Source organism: Apium graveolens, chromosome 9 (genome assembly GCF_009905375.1).
Source record: "Apium graveolens cultivar Ventura chromosome 9, ASM990537v1, whole genome shotgun sequence".
Classification (NCBI taxonomy): domain Eukaryota; kingdom Viridiplantae; phylum Streptophyta; class Magnoliopsida; order Apiales; family Apiaceae; genus Apium; species Apium graveolens.
Window position 1 is genome coordinate 258,142,325 of NC_133655.1, and position 19,744 is coordinate 258,162,068.

The window sequence follows — 19,744 nt, forward strand, 5'->3', positions numbered from 1 at the left end:
TATATTCTTATCCTGTGCCCAGCAAAAAATTCGATAAAAAATAAAACAAAGATATCAAAGTTGCAAACAATTATTGCCATGTCTTTTTAAAAAAAAAAATTAAAACTGCTAGCTCTACTAATTAAAATCTTATTCAATAAATCATCGGAAGTGCAGAGGATTTAGTGGCTTGACAGAAACTTGGCTGGGATCAGAAACATTTGATGAATATATTTTGTCTGGTATATAAGGCTACCTTGTTCTGAACTTTCCGCCTATTCAGAAGATTAACTGTAACATTTTACCTAGATCTAGGTCGGAAGTTATGAAGGGAAAGAAAAATAAAGGGTGCAGCCCATTTAGTTTTATTTTTCTTGACTGGAACTTAGAAGATCCTCTCGGCGTTTGCAATAACAAAATCCTGGTACCTCAGAGCTGAGAATAGGAGTACAGGAACTGGTCTCGCTAAATTGCCAATGGCATGTATACCCTATATTTTCAACAAACTGAACCCGGCAAAAATCAACTGCAAACAAGGTGCTTTAATATTTCCCAGACTTTCTAAAATAAATTAGTAGTGCGAATACATGAAAAAAAAACTTTATCTTTAGCCTTTCAATAGAAACTGTAACTTTTTCCTGTATACAAGAATTATCTTGAGTACGTTTATGAACACAACTTCAAACTGTTATGCTATGTAACAAGCTCAAAAAAATTATTCCATCTAACTGGAGGCATTTTTCCTTGCAGCATAGGCACGATAAGCTGCCAGTGCAACCACGGTGACAGCAGCACTCACTGCATGGTAGACAAAAGAAAATTTAAGAAAGAAAAAACTATTATAGTTGACAGAAATGTGAACTTTAGTAATGACAATGCAAGTTATGTAGTGGTAGTTTTAATAAACTTTGTGATTACAAGGCCTGTATTAATATAAATCAGTAGAAAATATATCTTTCAGTTTAACATGCATATATGAGTTCAAAGACTAAAAATATGGGGCCCACTGAAAAACAGAGTCTTATAATACCTGAGACGAACACTAGAGAATTATTTACAATCTGACGGTTTCGCTTCTTGTACTTCCCAATCTCAGTTTCAGGAACACCAACATGAGGTTGTTCGGCCGCATTGACGATTCTATAGAACAAGTTGTTCATATCCCCGTCCTTTACGCTGACACTTATTGGTGCATGTATACCCATATCCTGACAAATCTGAAAGAAATAATTGCATTCTGAAAGTTAAATTCAGTCATATTGATATACATATCAAGTTATCTTGGCTTTCATCTTTCTTCCTCTTCATTAGTGTTTTTTACTAAAAAAATCCATATAACAGGATAGTGCGAACAAGAACATAACTTTATATATATACAGAACACCACCTCTTGATACACAGAGTTCAGTAATTACCATCTCCGAATCTTTTATTGCCATTGGATACGAATCTAGATCATCTTTAGCTGCAATAAAAAGGCAAGGTATCCCAAAACCACTTTCTTCTCCTCGCCGGGCCACTAGCACAAGTAACTCTGCTGCTCTTTTCATAGAATATTCATCCGAGCTACAATATGAAATATAAGTTATGTAGGTAAAGAAGCAGAGTGATTTATGAGTGTTGTTGGATCAACAAATGACTGTAAGGTTGACATTGCTTCTTATTGACTGAAATAACCTTACAAGTCATTGCATAATACTAAATGAAAATCAATTAAAACTAATACAAGTTTGACAACCGACAAAGATAAGGGCAAGCTCAATCTGTAGCCACATATCTAAACTCAGAGTTTTCATATATATATATATATATATATATATATATATATATTCGCTCTTAAATTTCCTACATCTAAAGGACAAAACATCATACCGACCTGTCATACAAAAAGACTGCTACATCAGTAGCCGCCAAACACTCTTTATTAGACAGAAACTTTTTAACTCCATCTTCTGGAATCTCCTGCAATATAAGGGTCTTCTTATTTCCCTACAACAAGAATAAATCCATCAATCATGTAGTCATATAAATGAACTTAAAAATAATCAGATACAGAAATATAGAGTTCTCATAAACAACATTTTGGTTTAGAAGAGTTAGAATTGTAGCTGTGGCAGCAGCCATGAGCAATGCAGGTAAAATATAATAAAGAAGATCTTTCATTTATCAACTATCATTAAATATTTAATATGCAGATCAAAGAAATGGTTGTTAATGTGATAATCTGTATTTTTTTATTAGAAAAAAATGTAGTTCTAGTGATTTAAAATATTCAAATAGATTTTTTTTTAAAAAGTTATAGGTTTGGTTTTAAAAAGAAAATAATTTCATGTGCATGTATGGTATATGTGTGTTTTGTTAAAAGAATGAGTCGTCCTTTATCATTTAAGAAGCTTCCATGGCTAGTAATTCACTCCTGCACTTGTTCAGTTTTGTTGCATAGCTTTGTAATGGTCAGTACACATCTATCTTATAATTTTTAGGCATTTATAATCAATAAAGCATGTTTTCATTTATTTAAATGTCACTGAAGAAGTTATAATAACATCTTCAATGCAGGGATAGCTAAGATGCTAACAAAGGTGTTAATTTAACGACTCCTTTTCCCCTTCAAATAACACGCTACGTGATAAAATGCCATAAACTGATAAGATTGAAAAAATTGCATTAATTCTTTTGTGAGTTAAGTAGGCCTTTATTTTATTACATGTGTTAATAATAATGCATTCGCGATAGTTGTTCTCTTTATTGAAAAGAATGAAGTTATGTGTATTTTTATAAGTATATTTAATAATTATCTCATGATGTTTCGGCCAAGTATTTGTAATAAATAGGTGTAGTTACATGCCTCTGGCTTTAAATTAGACTCGTACCTTATTTATATATATGTAGTAGTTGTCGATGTCTGGTATAACATTATATTAGCTACAGTTTAATACAGGTCATGTAAATGCGCTTACATAAACTTACCGACTTGAGTTTTGTTTGAGGTCAGGGATTAATAATTATATTTGCATCTGTTTTTTTATATTAAATATTTGTTTAAATTTAATTTGTTATTGTGAAATCAGTGACCAATTGATCATTGTTAAGGTAAGTTAATATTTCGTACTTCTATTTTTATTTTGAAATATTTTAAATAATTTTACACTGTTTCTATTTTTAAATTATGGATCAAGTATACTGTTTTAGATATATGAATTGTTGACTTAAGAACCGTCATTAATTGTGTATAGTTCCGCAACTCACCTATGATGCTTTACTAAGAAGTGTCATTTATGATAGCTTCAAGGTTCCACACTCTATGATACCTTCCACCTTTCTCCCGAGTTTTAAAAATGGTGGAAAGCAAGTGAAAGGCAAGTAAAATTATTTCACTTTCACTCATAATTGTCCTCCCGAGTTTTTAAAACGAACAAAAGCAAGTGGTGATCAATTCAAATTTAACATACTTTCACTCTAAAACTTTTATCCCTTACTCCCGAGTTTTTAAAAGGAGTGAAAGCAAGTGTAATGAATACAAATTTGATAAATTTTCACTCCAAAACTCACTCAAAAAATGGGATGAAAGTATTTTACCTCACTATCACTTGCTTCTTTCCCTTTAAAAACTCAGGAGCAAGGGATAACAACAATGCCTTACCCCTTGCTCCCGAGTTTTAAAAAGGATGGAAAACAAGTATAGTTTCATTCCTAATCGTCTTCCCGAATTTTTAAAAGGAAAGAAAGCAAGTGGTGATTAATGTAAATTTTACATACTTTCACTCCAAAACTTTCATCCCAAAAATGGGATGAAAATACTTTACCTCCTTATCACTTCCTTCCCTAATAAAAACTCACGAGCAAGATCTTAGTAAGAGGCGCATTATTGACAAATGAAAAACTAAGAACCTACGATATCGTGTCAACAGACAACGGGTATTTATGGTATTAGCTAGCTCTAAAATTAACTTATATGGTTTGAACTTTTGATTTTGAACAATGATACTGGCTCTATGAAAATTATGAATTTATTGATCCATTAATTGTCGAATTGTTTTAATCTTGGGCTGTATAGCTCTTTACGTGCAAATTTCCACGTACTTGGCTTTTGGATATATATCAAAATAGATTCGGTTTGAGGTTACTTGAAGTAATGTTTAGTGATAGAGTTTTGATTTTGGACCCGCGTCACCTTGGATTTGTCTTTATTTTCGACTAGATGGTTCTGTTTTATTTTCAGATTTTAGAATTTTATTGACATTTGAAACTTATTTTTTTAAGTATTAATGTTGTGTTTGGTTGGGGAGAACAGAATGGAATGAGTAAAATTAATGGGTAATAATGGAGTTTGGAGAGAAGATTAGAAAAAAATTTGGTTGAGTGCAAATTTGTTATGATAGAAATTCTGAAATTGTGAAGAGAATGGGTGCTTGAGCTCTACTTTATGTTGTTATGAATAGAATATTGGAAATAATTAAAAAAGAGAATAATTACATATATTATAGTTTAAATTTCATTCCATTCCTTCCATCTTCATTCATCCCAACCAAACACAACATTGTAGTATTTGAAGTTTTAGTTTAATATTTAAGTCCCAGTTAATAGTTCGAAAGTAGGGTCGTCACACCTTAAGTGACGGAAGAGACAATTTATGTGACAGAAGAGACTGAAGATACTACGAATGACAAGAAAGTGACATCTGACCCCTAGAAGTATGATCAAACAGTTGGCACATTTTTTTAGTACAACTGAAAAGCTATACTTATTCAGTTAGCTATACTTTATCAGTTACCCCGAGTCCAGTTAGCAAAAGTGTAATTCAACCCAATTTCTTTTCTAAAAGAACATAATATGACAACTCAATTACGTTGCCATATTTTTATTAAGTGCATCAATCACTATTATATTACTATTTCATACAGTCATAAACATGTTTTCATGCAAATGCTCACCCTGAGGCGGTCCACGCGATTCACTGCATAACTCCCAGCACTAGTTGGAAAATAATGTTCTGAATAGGGCCTGCATTTGAAATTTGAAATTTGATTTTCATTTTATTCATTCTCATGGCAAACATAAAAGAGTGTATAGTATACACATGCATATGTGTTGATTCTTTCTCGTTATTTGGGGGCAAGAGAGGGGAAGGAAGACGGTGCTACTGCACTGTGAAGAAAGTAGCAAACAATAGGAAGGATTTATAGATCATAGTATCTAACTAATAACAGTTGATTTGAACAAACTTGCATTTCATTTCCAAAATATACCTGCCAATGAATGACTTCAACAGTGCAGTCTTTCCAGCTTTTTTAGGTCCAAAAACAAGGCATTTGAAAACATTTCTTTCTGTTTGTTTTTTCTTGCGGTCTAACAATCTTCTCCTAGTAAGACGTAGTGCTAATGCAGGATCACTATTGTATCCAAGGTATATCAAATTTGCCAAGCTTCGAGACGGGTCCATTAAAGTCATAAAATCCCACTGCAATCACAGATTCAAACATGCACTATAACAAAAGACAGATATGAAATGCCCAAATGATAACATGTTCTTACTCTAAATTGAGACACTAGCCAATGAAAAGGCATGACTTATATAATAGCACCAAACCAAAAAATATATACTAGCACTCTAAAATCTTTCGAACCTATTTAAGAAGCTGAATCATTAAATAAAGCTCTTCTCAAGACAAGAATTAAAACTACACAACATGGATGTCCTGCAATAAAAAATTGATATTACTTGCATCATCCAAAGATCCTCATGCAATTCTTGCAAATGTTATGGATACATTTTTAGGTCATAATTACCTTAAACCTAATGAATGGTCAGCCTAGCAGCATTATGAGTAAAAGACTGGGACATAACATTTTAGCTTACAGTCCATAAATTAACCCAAAACTGAAAATCTACTTGTGGAATAGAGGAAGCACTAATTGTAATTATCATTCTAAAAAGTAGCACCACATCTAGTAGGAGTAGAATATACAACAAAAGTTCTAAAAATCAAATATGCATACAGACCTGTGATAGGAACCCTGAAAGAGATAAATGATCTAGTGCAGTTTTCTCTACTGCATCTTTATATGGAGCTTCCTCCCAAGGGCTAAAGTTGAGAAGAAAAAACAGAATGTGTAAGTATATATGCATTTAAGAGTAAAATTAAGTGGCCAGAGTAAGATCACTGGCATCAGATAGAGCACACAAGCTAACACCACCACATCGTGATACACGAAAAGACTGTATTTATAGATAGCTATTAGCAATTATGGATTACTGGCAATAAGGTTACCGATAGTCAATTATACACAACACGGAACAGCCTGTAGTTCTTCAGAAAAGGAGAAAAGATAATGGTATATAAGATAATGGTATATGAGATTACGATGTGTTGTAATTATTAGTACACATAAATACATAATTCTATGGGCAAGATCACATCTATTGCTGGGTCAAATATGTTGTAATCATCAGTACAGGTAAAAACATAATTCTATGAATAAGATTTACATCACTTGCAGGACCAGAACAGCATTACCTCTCAGGGGCTGTTGAAAATAGATCATCCAGCTCAGAATATCGTAGAGCTCCATCCTATATAATACAAAGTTGTAGTAAATTATTTCGAAATATTGAAAATCACATTCAACTTTAAAAGTAAAAAAATGGAAAGAAAACTTTGCTAAAGATAATATTCATAGCCGCAACTGAAAAGTGATCAGCTCCGACAAATTTTACTTGCCTGCATTAGAACCAGGTCTTATACATCACTATTTTAATCAGTTAAACATCCCCCTTATCATCCCTCCATCTATATGAAAGGCAACTATATTTCAAAGAATGATCGTGATGGCATATACATTAGGACATCTAGAGGTCATTCCTTTACACTATAATGGTTCATAATCAGCCTATGCTAAATCGTTCAGATATTTAAATTGTTTGGATTATTTATTTATTCAGCTGAACAATAACAAAAATTTCAACATTAAGCCTAAAGATTATCCAAATGATTCAACCCATAAATTTGGACTAAACCACTCATAGATTGAAAACATTCAATTAAGACAAATTATATTTAACTAATGGCTACTACGTCTTACAGTGACAAATAATATGATCACTCTACAGCACCGTCTTTGACCCCAGGGTTAAACACACTTCGACCATTGACTGAAACTAACCATTGGATCACCAAAACAAAAGAATATAGTACTCATAAGTTAGACTAAACTAGTTTTCCCGCTCACAGTCTGCTACTACTTGTGTAAAAGATTGTAAGTCATTGGTCTAGTTACACCGAACATGGGGCGTAACAGTGTGTTGTATATGTCAATGATCATAAAAAAACCTATAAAAAAATGTTGAACTCAAGGTATGCCAAACCCCATTCAAGTTTACTTCCTGTTATCTAGGAAGCTGACTAATGCAGCCATACATGTGCAGGTCGCAGTAATGAAATATTAAGCTCTACACCAAAAAAATTGCATTTGATGAAACTATGAAGTAATCAATCACATGACTTAAAAAATTAATTTACAAAAAGAACACATACATTATCAATGTCAAACATACTGAAGACTCCTTTCAGAAATTCCAAGGCTTCACCTGTTAGCTCCATACTCTGTAAAAAGATGAAACATACATTAAAAAAACAGTGGGATGGCATGGCATATATTATATTAGTATTGAATAAAATGCGTAACATATAATGTACGTCTGAGTTTATATTCAGATATCAGTGTTCCCTGGTTGCTAACAGAACCAGATATGCATGACACTATAACAGATATTATCAATATACACAGATCAGGTTCAACATCACTTTTAAGTATAACCGATTCTACAACTATTGCTGCTCAGACATAGCATACCAATTTATCCACATTAAAAAAATCTCGATGCATATAGAAAAGCAACACTGCACATTAAAAAGTAAAACGAATATTCAGCAGTTCATTATTAGTTCGGAAATTCTAAATAACAATTTAGAGGCTTCCGCACAAGTAAACACTCACTCAAACTGACTGTTACCAATACAGTGAAACAAAAAATCATAAATTCGTAACTGACACCTACTAAACATATATCATCTTACCTTTTGTAAGTTCAGTATGATGAGTACAGCTTATACTGTCATTTAATAAACAAGTGAAGTAGAATCGTAAAGCAAGAACGACTGAAATTGATTCAATCTTTAATTCACCAATAGCATGCTTACACAAAATCATATGTCGGTATGCAACATCCATACATATAAGGCTCAGAACTTCATATAACAATATCATTAATTTTTATAGACATAAGAAAAAAAAAAGCAGCAGAATTAAATCAACTTAAGGTTAAAATTCTACTCTATCAATATGGAAGGATGCTTCTCTTTCCCGCATCTCATCCCTTCTTTTCTCTCAAAAAGAAATCTCTCGCTAAGGATAGAGCAAATTTTGGCTTACATAATTGTTCCTTGATTAAAAAATGAATTATAATCGGGACAGAGGAAGTATTAAATTTAGTTGCAAAGCATAAGGATACATCAATACAATAAATTTTTAGTATTGGGAAACTCCTGGGAATATATATATATATATATATATATAAGTTCTTGGTGTCAGTATAATGTATAATATTATTCTTGAGCGGGACATACGTTAATAAATCATCACTAGCAAGTTTAGTATTTATAGAGTAACGCTTGAAATTATGCATCACGGGTGTCATTAGGAGAATAAGTTAGATGATCAATTCATTTTTATAATTATAATTAAATAATAATAAAATTTTACAGCTATATAATAAGTTAAAAGTAGAAGGAAAGGCCGAAAGGGTAAGAATAGGGTCTCTTAAACTGATACACTGGGGAGGGAGGGAATAAGTCTGCAGTGATCAAAAAAAGTTTGCTAAGTAAGGTATTTAGAAATTCACTCAATTGTGTTTCTTTATTTCAAAGTACAAGTTGGATTAGTAACGCGACAAAGTAGTATTATTCTTCAAGAAAGGGATAAATTCTCAAATTAAGAATCTAATTCTGCTTTACATGTGAGTTTTATGTGAGTCACTAGAATACAGTCATTTTTTGGAAGTATAATTATTATAAGTAGTATTACTGTAATTTCAGTAGAAGGCATTAATACTAGATTACATATCCCAAGTTAGAGCTTAGAGCTCTATTGAGTAATTACATAAATTTGTTTATACAAGAGAATAATGTAAATTATGTGTTAGTTTAAAGTGTTTAAAGTATGAGAAATGGCATAGTAAAATAATTTATACCCAAGGAAGATCTAACAATAAGATGTTCTTAACAAAAATGTTCCAGGTGGTTATTCTAATCCAAAACTTGAAACTAAATCATATTTTTGTATATTTGTTAAGGGTATACTGGAGTTGGAGACAACTTATATATAGCTTAAACAGTACAAAAGAGCATTCGAGGCAAGTCTACTATCCCTTCCCATTTTTCATCTTCTTGTGATGCACTTGGTATAATTTCGCCAAGAAGATGGCCCTTTAATTTTATCGCTAAATATTTTATAATTAAGACGCTATTTTATTACTTGTGGAAAAGTTCATTTCTATAAATACTTAACACAATTTTTATTTACACATTGTTATACACTAGCATACGGCATACAGCTATAGTCCGTGCCAAGCACGACTTATATAGAGAAAACCGGTTTCCCAAGATGAGCTAATTTTACATTAAAAATAGAGTGATAAATTTGTAAATATCTCCCCCCTGCATTTACAAGAACACACTTCTATATTATACTAGATATTGTTCTAACCTCAAGTGAGTAAACGCTTTTTATATAATCTAAATGAACTTTATACAGAGATTAACATAAATAACTTAAATTAAATATTAACACCCATTTTACTTAAATTAGACAACCCCTACTAACGGAGGGAGATCGCTACTAAGTTGCATATTTTGGTTTCAGCAAAATGAGGCTATATTGGTTGGGAGTAGAACCGGCCAAATGAGCGGGCCGACCGTGCCGGGCCAAATTTTTGACGGGCCGGTTTGGTTACTACTGAACTCGTGAACGGCCGTGAAGAGAAAACATTAACTCGTAAACGGCATGCGGTTCAGGCGAGTTAAACGGTTAGGCGAATCAAACGGTTCAGGAGGAGAATTAGGCGGTTTAGTTTTGCAAGTAAAGCAAGCAGGTGACCATTTGTTGTTGGATTTGAAGCAGGTGAGAGGAGAGGATGAGGTTGTTGTTGGCGCGTGAGAGCAACTCGCGGGCTGAATTATTCGTCCGTGCCGAGCGGTTCATGAATTGGCGGGCTGTTGAATTTACTGTTTTTTTTACAAATGTTTTAAAAAAAAAACAGTAGTGCCTCTTTTTTTTGGTAAATAATTCGGGTGCTTTTTCATATTTTAGTTCCCTTTTTTTAAAACCAACAAATATATATATGAATGATTATTAATTAATAAAATTTATAACATTTTATATATTTTTAAAAGTTTTTCAAATTAGAAAATTGAAATAACACATTAAAAAAATGTAAGACATACGAATTAGGCGGGACCGTTCGAGTTGTGCGTGCCGGTTGAAAACCGCATGCCGGTTCCGGGCCGGTTCCGGTTCAACACAATCCAGTTCGTGCTCGGCTCGTTTTAATATACGGTTTGTGCCGAATTATGAACCGGCACGTCACGAGCCGAGTTATACGAGTTTTTGGCGAGCCGATTCACGAGCGTGCCGAGTCAAACCGCCCGTTTGGCCGGCTCTAGTTGGGAGTAACCAACAATAACACTGCATGCAACATGGAGCTCTATAGGAAGAAGTGGACCTAAACTTGGGCCATAATCTCAAATTTAGTAAAATGTATACTGTTTTACAGTACGAAGCACGGACACGGCAAAAAGGTTGTTGTATGCTTGTCGGACACAGCCGACATGGCCAACACAGTATCAGTGCCTAAGTTGTATCCGATGTGGCGTATCAACATGCAAACGACAGGATACACGGCTGCGACAGGAGACGGACACGCGACCGACTCGGCCTAGAGACTCGCCCCACCTCATAAAAGTCTAAAAAAATCTGATTTTACCCTGCTATCAATTTTCTGATCTTTTGTATCCTATCTATGTTTTTCATCATTCTTCTCACACATATTTATATGTATGTGTCTGTGTGTATATTTACATATATATATATCAATATGATATATCTACATAATCCCATATATACATACATCCATTTACATACATATAATATATGTATGTATATGTATGTGTATATATATATTTATAACTGCTTTAAATAAAGATGTAAATAATATTGAGACTCAGCCCACAAAAGGACAAAAAGGACAGCTCACGAAATGCCAGCACGGCTCATATAAAAGTTTGTTACAGATACTAGATATAGAAGGAATGTAGTGATGTATAAGACAAGATAAGTAGTATATTTCATTTTTGGCTTATTCTGTAAGATACATAATATACACATTCTTTTTCTTCTTCAATATAGAATGCTTTATAACAACTCAAGTAAGCTCCATTAAGCTGACATGGTAGCTCTAGATCTCTGTAATACATGCTATTAATTCCACTATTCCACTGTATTATACATATCTCTGTGTTATCAAATCATCATAAACAATTAGATCAGTTCCTTTTCTAGAAAAATCGAGGTGAAATTGAAGCTAAACTCTATCATCAATGACGTCTTCTCTGCCGTATCTGAGTGTTGCAACAAGAAATGCAGAAAATGCATCAGGATATGCTCCTCTCATCTACTTCTTATAGCCGTCTGATCATCCAGGTTTAATCCTAATCAGTATCACCTTGACAGAAACAAACTACAATGAATGGTTTAGATCAATGAAAATTGCACTTTCCTCAAAGCTGATATTGTGATATCCTGGATCTTAAACACAATTTCCTCTTAAATTCGTCAAAGTGTAATGTGTATGAATGTTGCCAAAGATATTTGGGATGATTTTGCTATTAGATTTGCACAGACAAATGTACCTAAACTGAACAATTTGAGAAAGGAATTGGCATACTTGAGTTAGGGAAATTTATCAATATCTGCATATTTCACCAAGTTTAGATCTCTTCGTGATGAATATAAGCACTGTCAGCTGTTCCACATTGTGATTGTGGTAAGTGGTCTTGTAATGTGAATGCTAAACTAGATAATTTTAGCAAAAGCACAAAGTTATCTCAATTTCTAATGGGACTGGGTGAGCAATATACTTCTATAAGAGGCTAGGAAGCACCGACACTACAAAAAGGTTGTCGTATGCATGTCGTACACGGCCGAGTACGTGTCCGACACGCCACAGAAAAAGGCGACCGAGACGCTGCGACACGGGTTCGACACGCGACCGACACGACCCACCAACTCGGCCCATATAAAAAAATCCCAAAATCATCTTTAAAAAGCCCAAACCATCTTATATTAACCCTAATTTCACGTCTTTATAGCTTTTATAACATCCCTCTTCACCTTTCTATCCAATAAAATACAAGATGATCATTTGAATGAAAATGTAGAATAGATATTATTGTAGTTTATCACTTATTATGAAAAAAACTCTATTATTATTATTATGAATGAAGTTGTTCAATATTTGACTTGTACAAATCTTATATATTTTATATTTTTATTACTTTTTTTTGTCGAGTCTTGTATCCATGACACTTTGATAATTGACGAATCCCGGTGTCCCGTGTCATGTATCCCGTGTCGCCGTATCAGTGTAGGTGCTTCCTAGATAAGAGGTCATCTGCTGTTAATGACTCTAGTTCCAAATCTCAGTGCTGCCCAATGCAGGAGGAGAATCAAAGAGAATTGGGAGTTAACACTTCTATTACTGACTACGTGGCTTTATCTGTTAAGAATCATGATACTCAAGGTGGAAAGTCAGGATCCTATTCTAACAAAACATGGCAAGCAAAATGGTAGCAAGAAAGCTGTGACTTAGCTCCACAATTTGTGAATTCTGTCAGATGTCTGGGCATACTACAGACAAATGTTTGTGTTCATGGTTATCCTCCATGACATAGACTTCATGGTAAACCAAAGCCAGGCCTAAGACTCAATCTAAACAGTCTCATGTCTATAATGTCAGCAGCAATACTGACGGTAACAGCAATACTGACGGTAACTACAGTAAAAGGTCCTGAGGTTGTAGGATTTACTCATGCTCAATGTTAACAACTCATGTCTATGATAGAGAGTAATTTCAAGGAATTGTCTGCAACAAATAGCAATGTTGCTGCTTCTACTTCAGGCTTGAACATTGGCTTTCCACTGCTTACATGGCTGGTAATGTCATTCATTTTGTATGTCATACGCATAATAAAAAGCCACTGAATGTTAATATGTGGATTATAGATTCCGGTGCCACAGATCACATAACTCCTCACTTTCATTTATTATCTGATGTGCACACAACTAATTTGTGTTGCATTTGCCTAATGGTCACCATACAATAGTCACACATATTGGTACTCTCAGTTTGCATATGTCCGAAGTTTTAACTACAATCAGTTATCCATTCCAAAACTTACTTCCACAAATTCTTGTCAATGTCTTTTTCACTATAGATGCTTGCTATGTTCAGGACCATGTCTTCAAGAGGACCACAGAGATTGGTGAACTTCAAGATGGACTGTACCTGCTTCATCATCCTGTTCATAGCTCTGAGACTCTACCTACTGTTTCAAATAGTGCACTAGATAACAGTACTCATATTCATTCTTTATGTAATACTGTTAAAACTCCTACTGTTTCTCAACTATGGCATGCTCGTTTAGAACACTTATCTGTTTCTTCAATGAAGTTTTTACCATCTACAATGTATAATCATTCCGTGAGTTTTAATGAATGTGACACATGTCATTTGGCAAAACAAATTAAATCACCTTTCTCTGATAGTACTACTTCGAGCTCTAGTCTGTTTGAATTAATTCATGTCGATGTTTGGGGACCCTACAAGTATAAAACTCATGGAAATTGTAGTTATTTCTTTACCATAGTTGAAGATCTGTCTCGAGCCACATGGGTGTTCTTATTTGTTGATAAAAGTCAAGTTGCTACTCAGCAATTTCATTTCATACGTTCTTAAACAGTTCTCCTGTCATATTAAATCAATACGAACTGATAATGGCAGAGAGTTTTGAACTCATCCTTTCAGTCTCATTTAGCCTTTCTTGGTATTATTCATCAAAGGGTTGTACCTATACTCCACAACAGAACGGTGTTGTGGAGAGAAAACATAAAACTCTTCTCAATACAGCTCACGTTTTGCGTTTACAAGCTTCTCTTTCTATTTCTTTCTGGGGAGACTGCATCTTAACAGCCACATATTTACTAAACAGAACTCCCATAGGCACTCTTCGTGGCTTGACCCCTTACCATATTTTATTTTTCAAGGCTCCCAACTATGACCATGTTCGTGTTTTTGGTACCTTGTGTTATGTCACTAACACCTTACCGCATAAAGATAAATTTGAGAATCGAGCACTTAAATGCATATTTTTAGGCTATCCCTTTGCACAAAAAGCTTATAAGTAATGGATTTAGCTACTCGAAAGGTGTTTGTTTCAAGAGACGTTGTATTTTATGAACATCTGTATCCATTTGCTTTTATTCTTGTTTCTTCCACTCATTTGTTTAATCCAGAAATTTCTTTTCCTGAGGATCCATTCTATTCTACACATTTGGATAATCACTCCAACACTCCTGTATCGAATAATACAGAGTCTTCTTGTGATCCGCTAGTTACTGACACTATTAATCATGTACCCCGTGTGACGCCTAGCGTTCTTGTTCCTAGACAGAGTACCAGAATCAAATCTTTGCCTAACAAATTTCAAGACTTTGTTGGTCTTCCTGCTAATATGAGTTTCAAGGTCACAGTTGTCACAGATTTTCCTCCTCTATCTGTATTTACTCCTCAGTATCAGGCGTTTGTTGCTAATATTTCTCATATTCCTGAACCTCAATCCTACAAAACAGCCTGTCAGTATTTAGTCTGGTGTGAAGCTATGGCAACAGAGCTTGTTGCTCTTGACAGTAATAAAACATGGAAGATTATGCCTCTTCCATCTAGTAAACGAATTGTGAGCTGTAAATGGCTGTATAAAGTAAATTTTAATCAGGATGGTACTGTGGGGAGGTATAAAGCATGCCTTGTTGTCGTGGGTTTAATCAAATAGAGGGGTTGGATTATTTCGAGACGTTTGCACCAGTTGCAAAAATGGCCACAGTACAAGTGTTACTTTCGTTAGCAGCTATTCATAATTGGTCTGTTACTCGGCTCGATGTAACCAATGCTTTCCTCTATAGTGATCTTCATGAGGAAGTTAAATGTCTATACCTCAAGGCTACTGCTTACACAGGAGTTTGCCAATTATTCTTCTAAGGTTCTATTGGTCTGTAGGTTGATTAAATTACTCTATGGTTTAAAGCAGTCACCTCGTGAATGGTTTAGTAAATTTCATTCAGTTGTTCTTGCCTATGGTTTTACTCAAGCTAGTTCTGATCACAACTTATTTATACTTGGTAATACTACCGATTTTATGATTGTTCTGGTATATGTCGACGATATCTTGGTTGTTGGTAATGATTCGATTTATGTTGCTCATTTGAAAGCTCACTTGGCTGGTCATTTTAAGATTAAAGATTCGGGGGCAATCAAATATTTTTTGGGTATTGAAGCTGCTAGATCAAATAAAGGCATCTATCTCAATCAACGTAAGACCAGTGTTCTAAAAATCGATATTCGGTTCGAATCGACGAAGGCATGGAGTAACGAATACTCGGAGTACTCGGGAAGTACACGGAAAGAGTACTCGGTTAAAAACTTAGATAATAAAATACTAATCTTAATTTTAATATTTATTTAACTTAAAGTATTATATAATAAATGATGGACAAGATAATTAATTATATTTTCGAGTATCTCGAAATAGTACTTGATATAAAACTCAAAATTTTAAATGACCGGTAACTTTTAATTTAGTATGAATTTAATTTATAATATTTTATACATGATATGCAATATAATTAATTATTATTTTCTTATCTTAGCTAGCCCTTTACAATCATTTTAACATTAAAGATACTTAAAAATTGTGTTTATTTGTTACAAACTAGTACCCACTTGCGAGTCCATGCTTCAAGGTTTGCTTCATAAGATATATGCTGGTGTAGTGGTTAAGCATTAGGATTTTTGGTAGAAACACACGGACACTATCAAGCTTTTCCTCTTTTGCACGCTCTTGGTTAAAAAGCCTCTTTTATCTACCCAATACAATTTTACACCCGTTTCATTCAAAAAAAATTTGACAATTGGCCCGCCTTGGATTTTTCGTCCTGGGTCAGCGATGGGATATACTTGTTAAGGGTAAGGAGTAATATAGTTTCAGAAGATATATTACCTCATTAAATATCGGTAATCTTTCTTGTCATTTGTATTATCAAATTGGAGTAGTTTGATTCTTAAATTTTGGGGGTTTTAATTCATTACTATAATCGTCTCTTACTATTTATTATTCATAATAATAATAAATATTTGTATCTAAGTTGAAAATTAAAAAACTGGTTAGTAGTACTTGCTGAGCATTTATAATCGCTCACTATTTTAACATATTTTTTGGTAAAGTTGGGAAGGGATCAAGCGGATGCAAATGCAATGAAATAGTGTAACTAACACCTTGGATGGCTAGTTCTCATTGACTTGACATATATTTTGATTGTTTTGTACTAGTAAGAATAGTCTATCATCTAGTAGCTAAACTTGGTTTCAAAATTTTAGTTACTTCTTTTAAAACAAGATTGTAATTTGGTCTGATGTGATAAGTTTGGTAAACTTCGTACGTTATGGTGTGTTAATGAAATTTTGACGTGGCAGATCAAGTAATACCTAAAGTATGCTGGGAAATGAAATTCGGGATGTTACAATAGATTTCTTTATATGATTCTAATTAATAGAAATGGAAAGGGGGAACAATCAAAGAAAAAAAATACTTCATATCAATTATAGTCGTATGGTGCAAGTTTTAGTTTAAGAAGACAAGGACCTGATCAGGAGCTCGTTTAATTGGAATCGAAATATATTCCTCCCTGAGCTTTATCTCGTCATTATAACCGAACTTCCTTAAGACGGTCCAGATTGTCTCAAGACGCCCCTTTTCTATAAAAAGGGCATGGAGAAAAAGAAAACCTGTCAGTGTAAGTCCAAGTTCATTGACACCCTCAGGTACTTTCTCTTCGACTACTTTCTTGACACCAAATATTTCAGCAGGCTGTAAGGGGGCATTGAAGCACTTAACCTGTACAGTATACATTATAATTTGGTCAATACAGACATTACTACAACTCTATAGCTGGTGGTAAAAAAATACTAATGATCTGTTTTTATTGTGCTGGGAATAATCTAAATCAACCTGAAATTCATTCAGCTCTGCATCATTTAAGGAATCATCTTCATCACCGTCACAGAGAATGAATATTCTTTTTAAAGCTCTTACACATCGGGGTTTCAAGGTCTGTGTTTCTTGATCAAACAACGGTGCTGTTGGATGAAGTACTGCTCTTTGAGCATAATAAAATACTTCAGGAACCTACAAACATGCAAGTAACCTAACATTACATCCTGCGGTTTATGCAAACTCTGTACAACAATTTTTAATAGAAGAAGGAAGATAGCCAGGGTCACTTCCCAAAATGGCAGGAAGTAAAGTTCCTTACACCATATATATTATGTATAGCTGTGCAAGACAAGATACATGTTTCTAATCTTCAATTTACAGTTATCTGCTTAAATGAAAAAGAAGAACAAAAGGCTTCTTAAACGAGTCAATGTGCATAAAGAGAGCATAATTTGCAAAACGTCAAGACGAATAACGAGAACACGCATGAAAGTAGTATGAGCAGTTTCATTTTTCAAAAGGCACAGGTTGCATGAACAACATTTTTATCTTATTTTTATGCAACCTTAAAGTTGTGAAATGAAAAAGAAGAAGACAACCCTTTGTCTTGTATGATGGAGAAAATTTGATGATTTAAGAGGGCCTGTTTCCTTAACAATTAAGTAATAACTAAATATCTAACCTAAGATCAAAAGTATATCCATTATCGCAATGAACATAATGAACAAGATAAACAGCTGAAATTCGGTACATATTGCAACAAACTGAAATATAACCTGATCTGACACACCTGCACAAGGTTAGCAGCTGAACATTCTATACAAGTCTCAATCTCCCGAAACCTTTGCATAATAGGTGCCATAACCTCCTCTAGACTGATATGGTAACCCTCATCACGCATATCCAGCTTGCAACCAACTATGATCACCGGTACCTTTACCTGTTTAATTAAATAAACAATTTAACTATACTGAGAAAACCGCAACCTTAAACTTAAACTGCATCATAATACTTCAAAATTTAGCTCAATCATGTTATAATCATCAACAATCATTTTGCTGGTAGAACAAATTAACTAGCATTGAAACAGTAAAACAAACTCTAACCTCCAATCTACGGAGCTCGAGAAGCCAAAAAGTACTAAGACGAGTAAGCGTTTCACGCTGATCACAAGCGTAAGTAATCACAACAGCATCAGCTTTTTGCAATTCTTCAGCAACTCTACTCTTATTCTGTATACTACATAATCACAAACATTTAACAAAATCATCAAATCCAAAACCTATACATACAAACTCTCAATATACATATATATATATATAATCCGAAAACTAACCTGGATGAAGTGTCTACAATAACGACCGGAACGCCATCGGGATAGTAATCGGCGGGAAGGCGAGTCGGAGGCAACACCGACGGAACATTATCCGGAAATGATTCCGATGCGGCGGCGGAGATTAAGCTCGATTTGCCGGTGCCGCGGTCGCCGATGACGACGACACGGACGGAGGTACGATGGCCACCGGAGCCACGTGGCATTGAAATATGTAATAAATGAACTAAGATAGATAGTAAAATTGATTGAAGAAGATGAAGAAACCCTAATTTATGAGCATAGTGTTGTGTGATGTGATATCACCGGTAGAAGCTACGAGAAGGTGATTGCACGTGTTGTGTGTGTATAGGTTGTATGTATACACGGTTATGCAGAGAGTCAGAGAGGGAGAGAAAATGAAATGAGTAAAAGTCTATGGAGGGGGTTGGTTAATTTTGGTAGTAATTTTAGCTTTCGGGCCAAGTAACTAGTAATTTATTTATTTTTAATAATTATTTTAATATTAAAAATATCCAAAAATAATAATTAAGCTATTGATATTACTATCAAAAGTTTTAAATTTTGTATTAATAATATTCATAATTAATTTAAAATTTTCATAAGGTGGAGAAAAGAACAAAACCTTATATTTAATAAAATGATATAATAGGGTATTAAAAATTGTTTTATAAAGGTGAAGAATATACTATAATTATATTTTTGGCACTAAAAACTACAAAATATACTCTACATGCTTAAAATACTTGTCAACTTTTACATTAAGCTTATATATGCTCAACTTTTTCTACATGTTACGTCAAAATTAACTAAAAAATAGAATTTTAAATATTAATGTACGTATTTTTTCAAAATAGATTAAATTAAAGTTTAAATTTGAAAATTTATTCTTTATAAGTTTTATGAGTGAATAAAATATTTTTATATTGTAGAAAAGTAGTTTATTTTTAAAGACACCAACTAATTTACAAAAAGATACGAAATAAATAATTATAATGTTTATAATGGTTCTAAATTTTAATTGTGTTTTTATTATGAACTTAAATCCTTT

At 33.7% G+C, this 19,744-nt stretch overlaps 1 protein-coding gene across 1 annotated transcript; it reads right to left on the minus strand.

The window, feature by feature from the left end:
* Positions 1–517: 517 nt before the first annotated feature.
* On the minus strand, positions 518–19,093 carry LOC141683834 (mitochondrial Rho GTPase 2-like). The gene is made up of 14 exons (XM_074488600.1): positions 18,697–19,093; positions 18,467–18,599; positions 18,151–18,300; positions 17,376–17,552; positions 17,010–17,261; positions 7,515–7,583; positions 6,498–6,553; positions 5,984–6,065; positions 5,229–5,440; positions 4,914–4,983; positions 1,856–1,968; positions 1,395–1,545; positions 1,010–1,196; positions 518–777 (listed from the first exon to the last, which is right to left on the minus strand). The coding sequence occupies exons 1-14, from the start codon at positions 18,897–18,899 to the stop codon at positions 704–706; spliced, it is 1,929 nt and encodes a 642-aa protein (XP_074344701.1). The 5' UTR covers positions 18,900–19,093; the 3' UTR covers positions 518–703.
* Between the last annotated feature and the right edge of the window lie 651 nt (positions 19,094–19,744).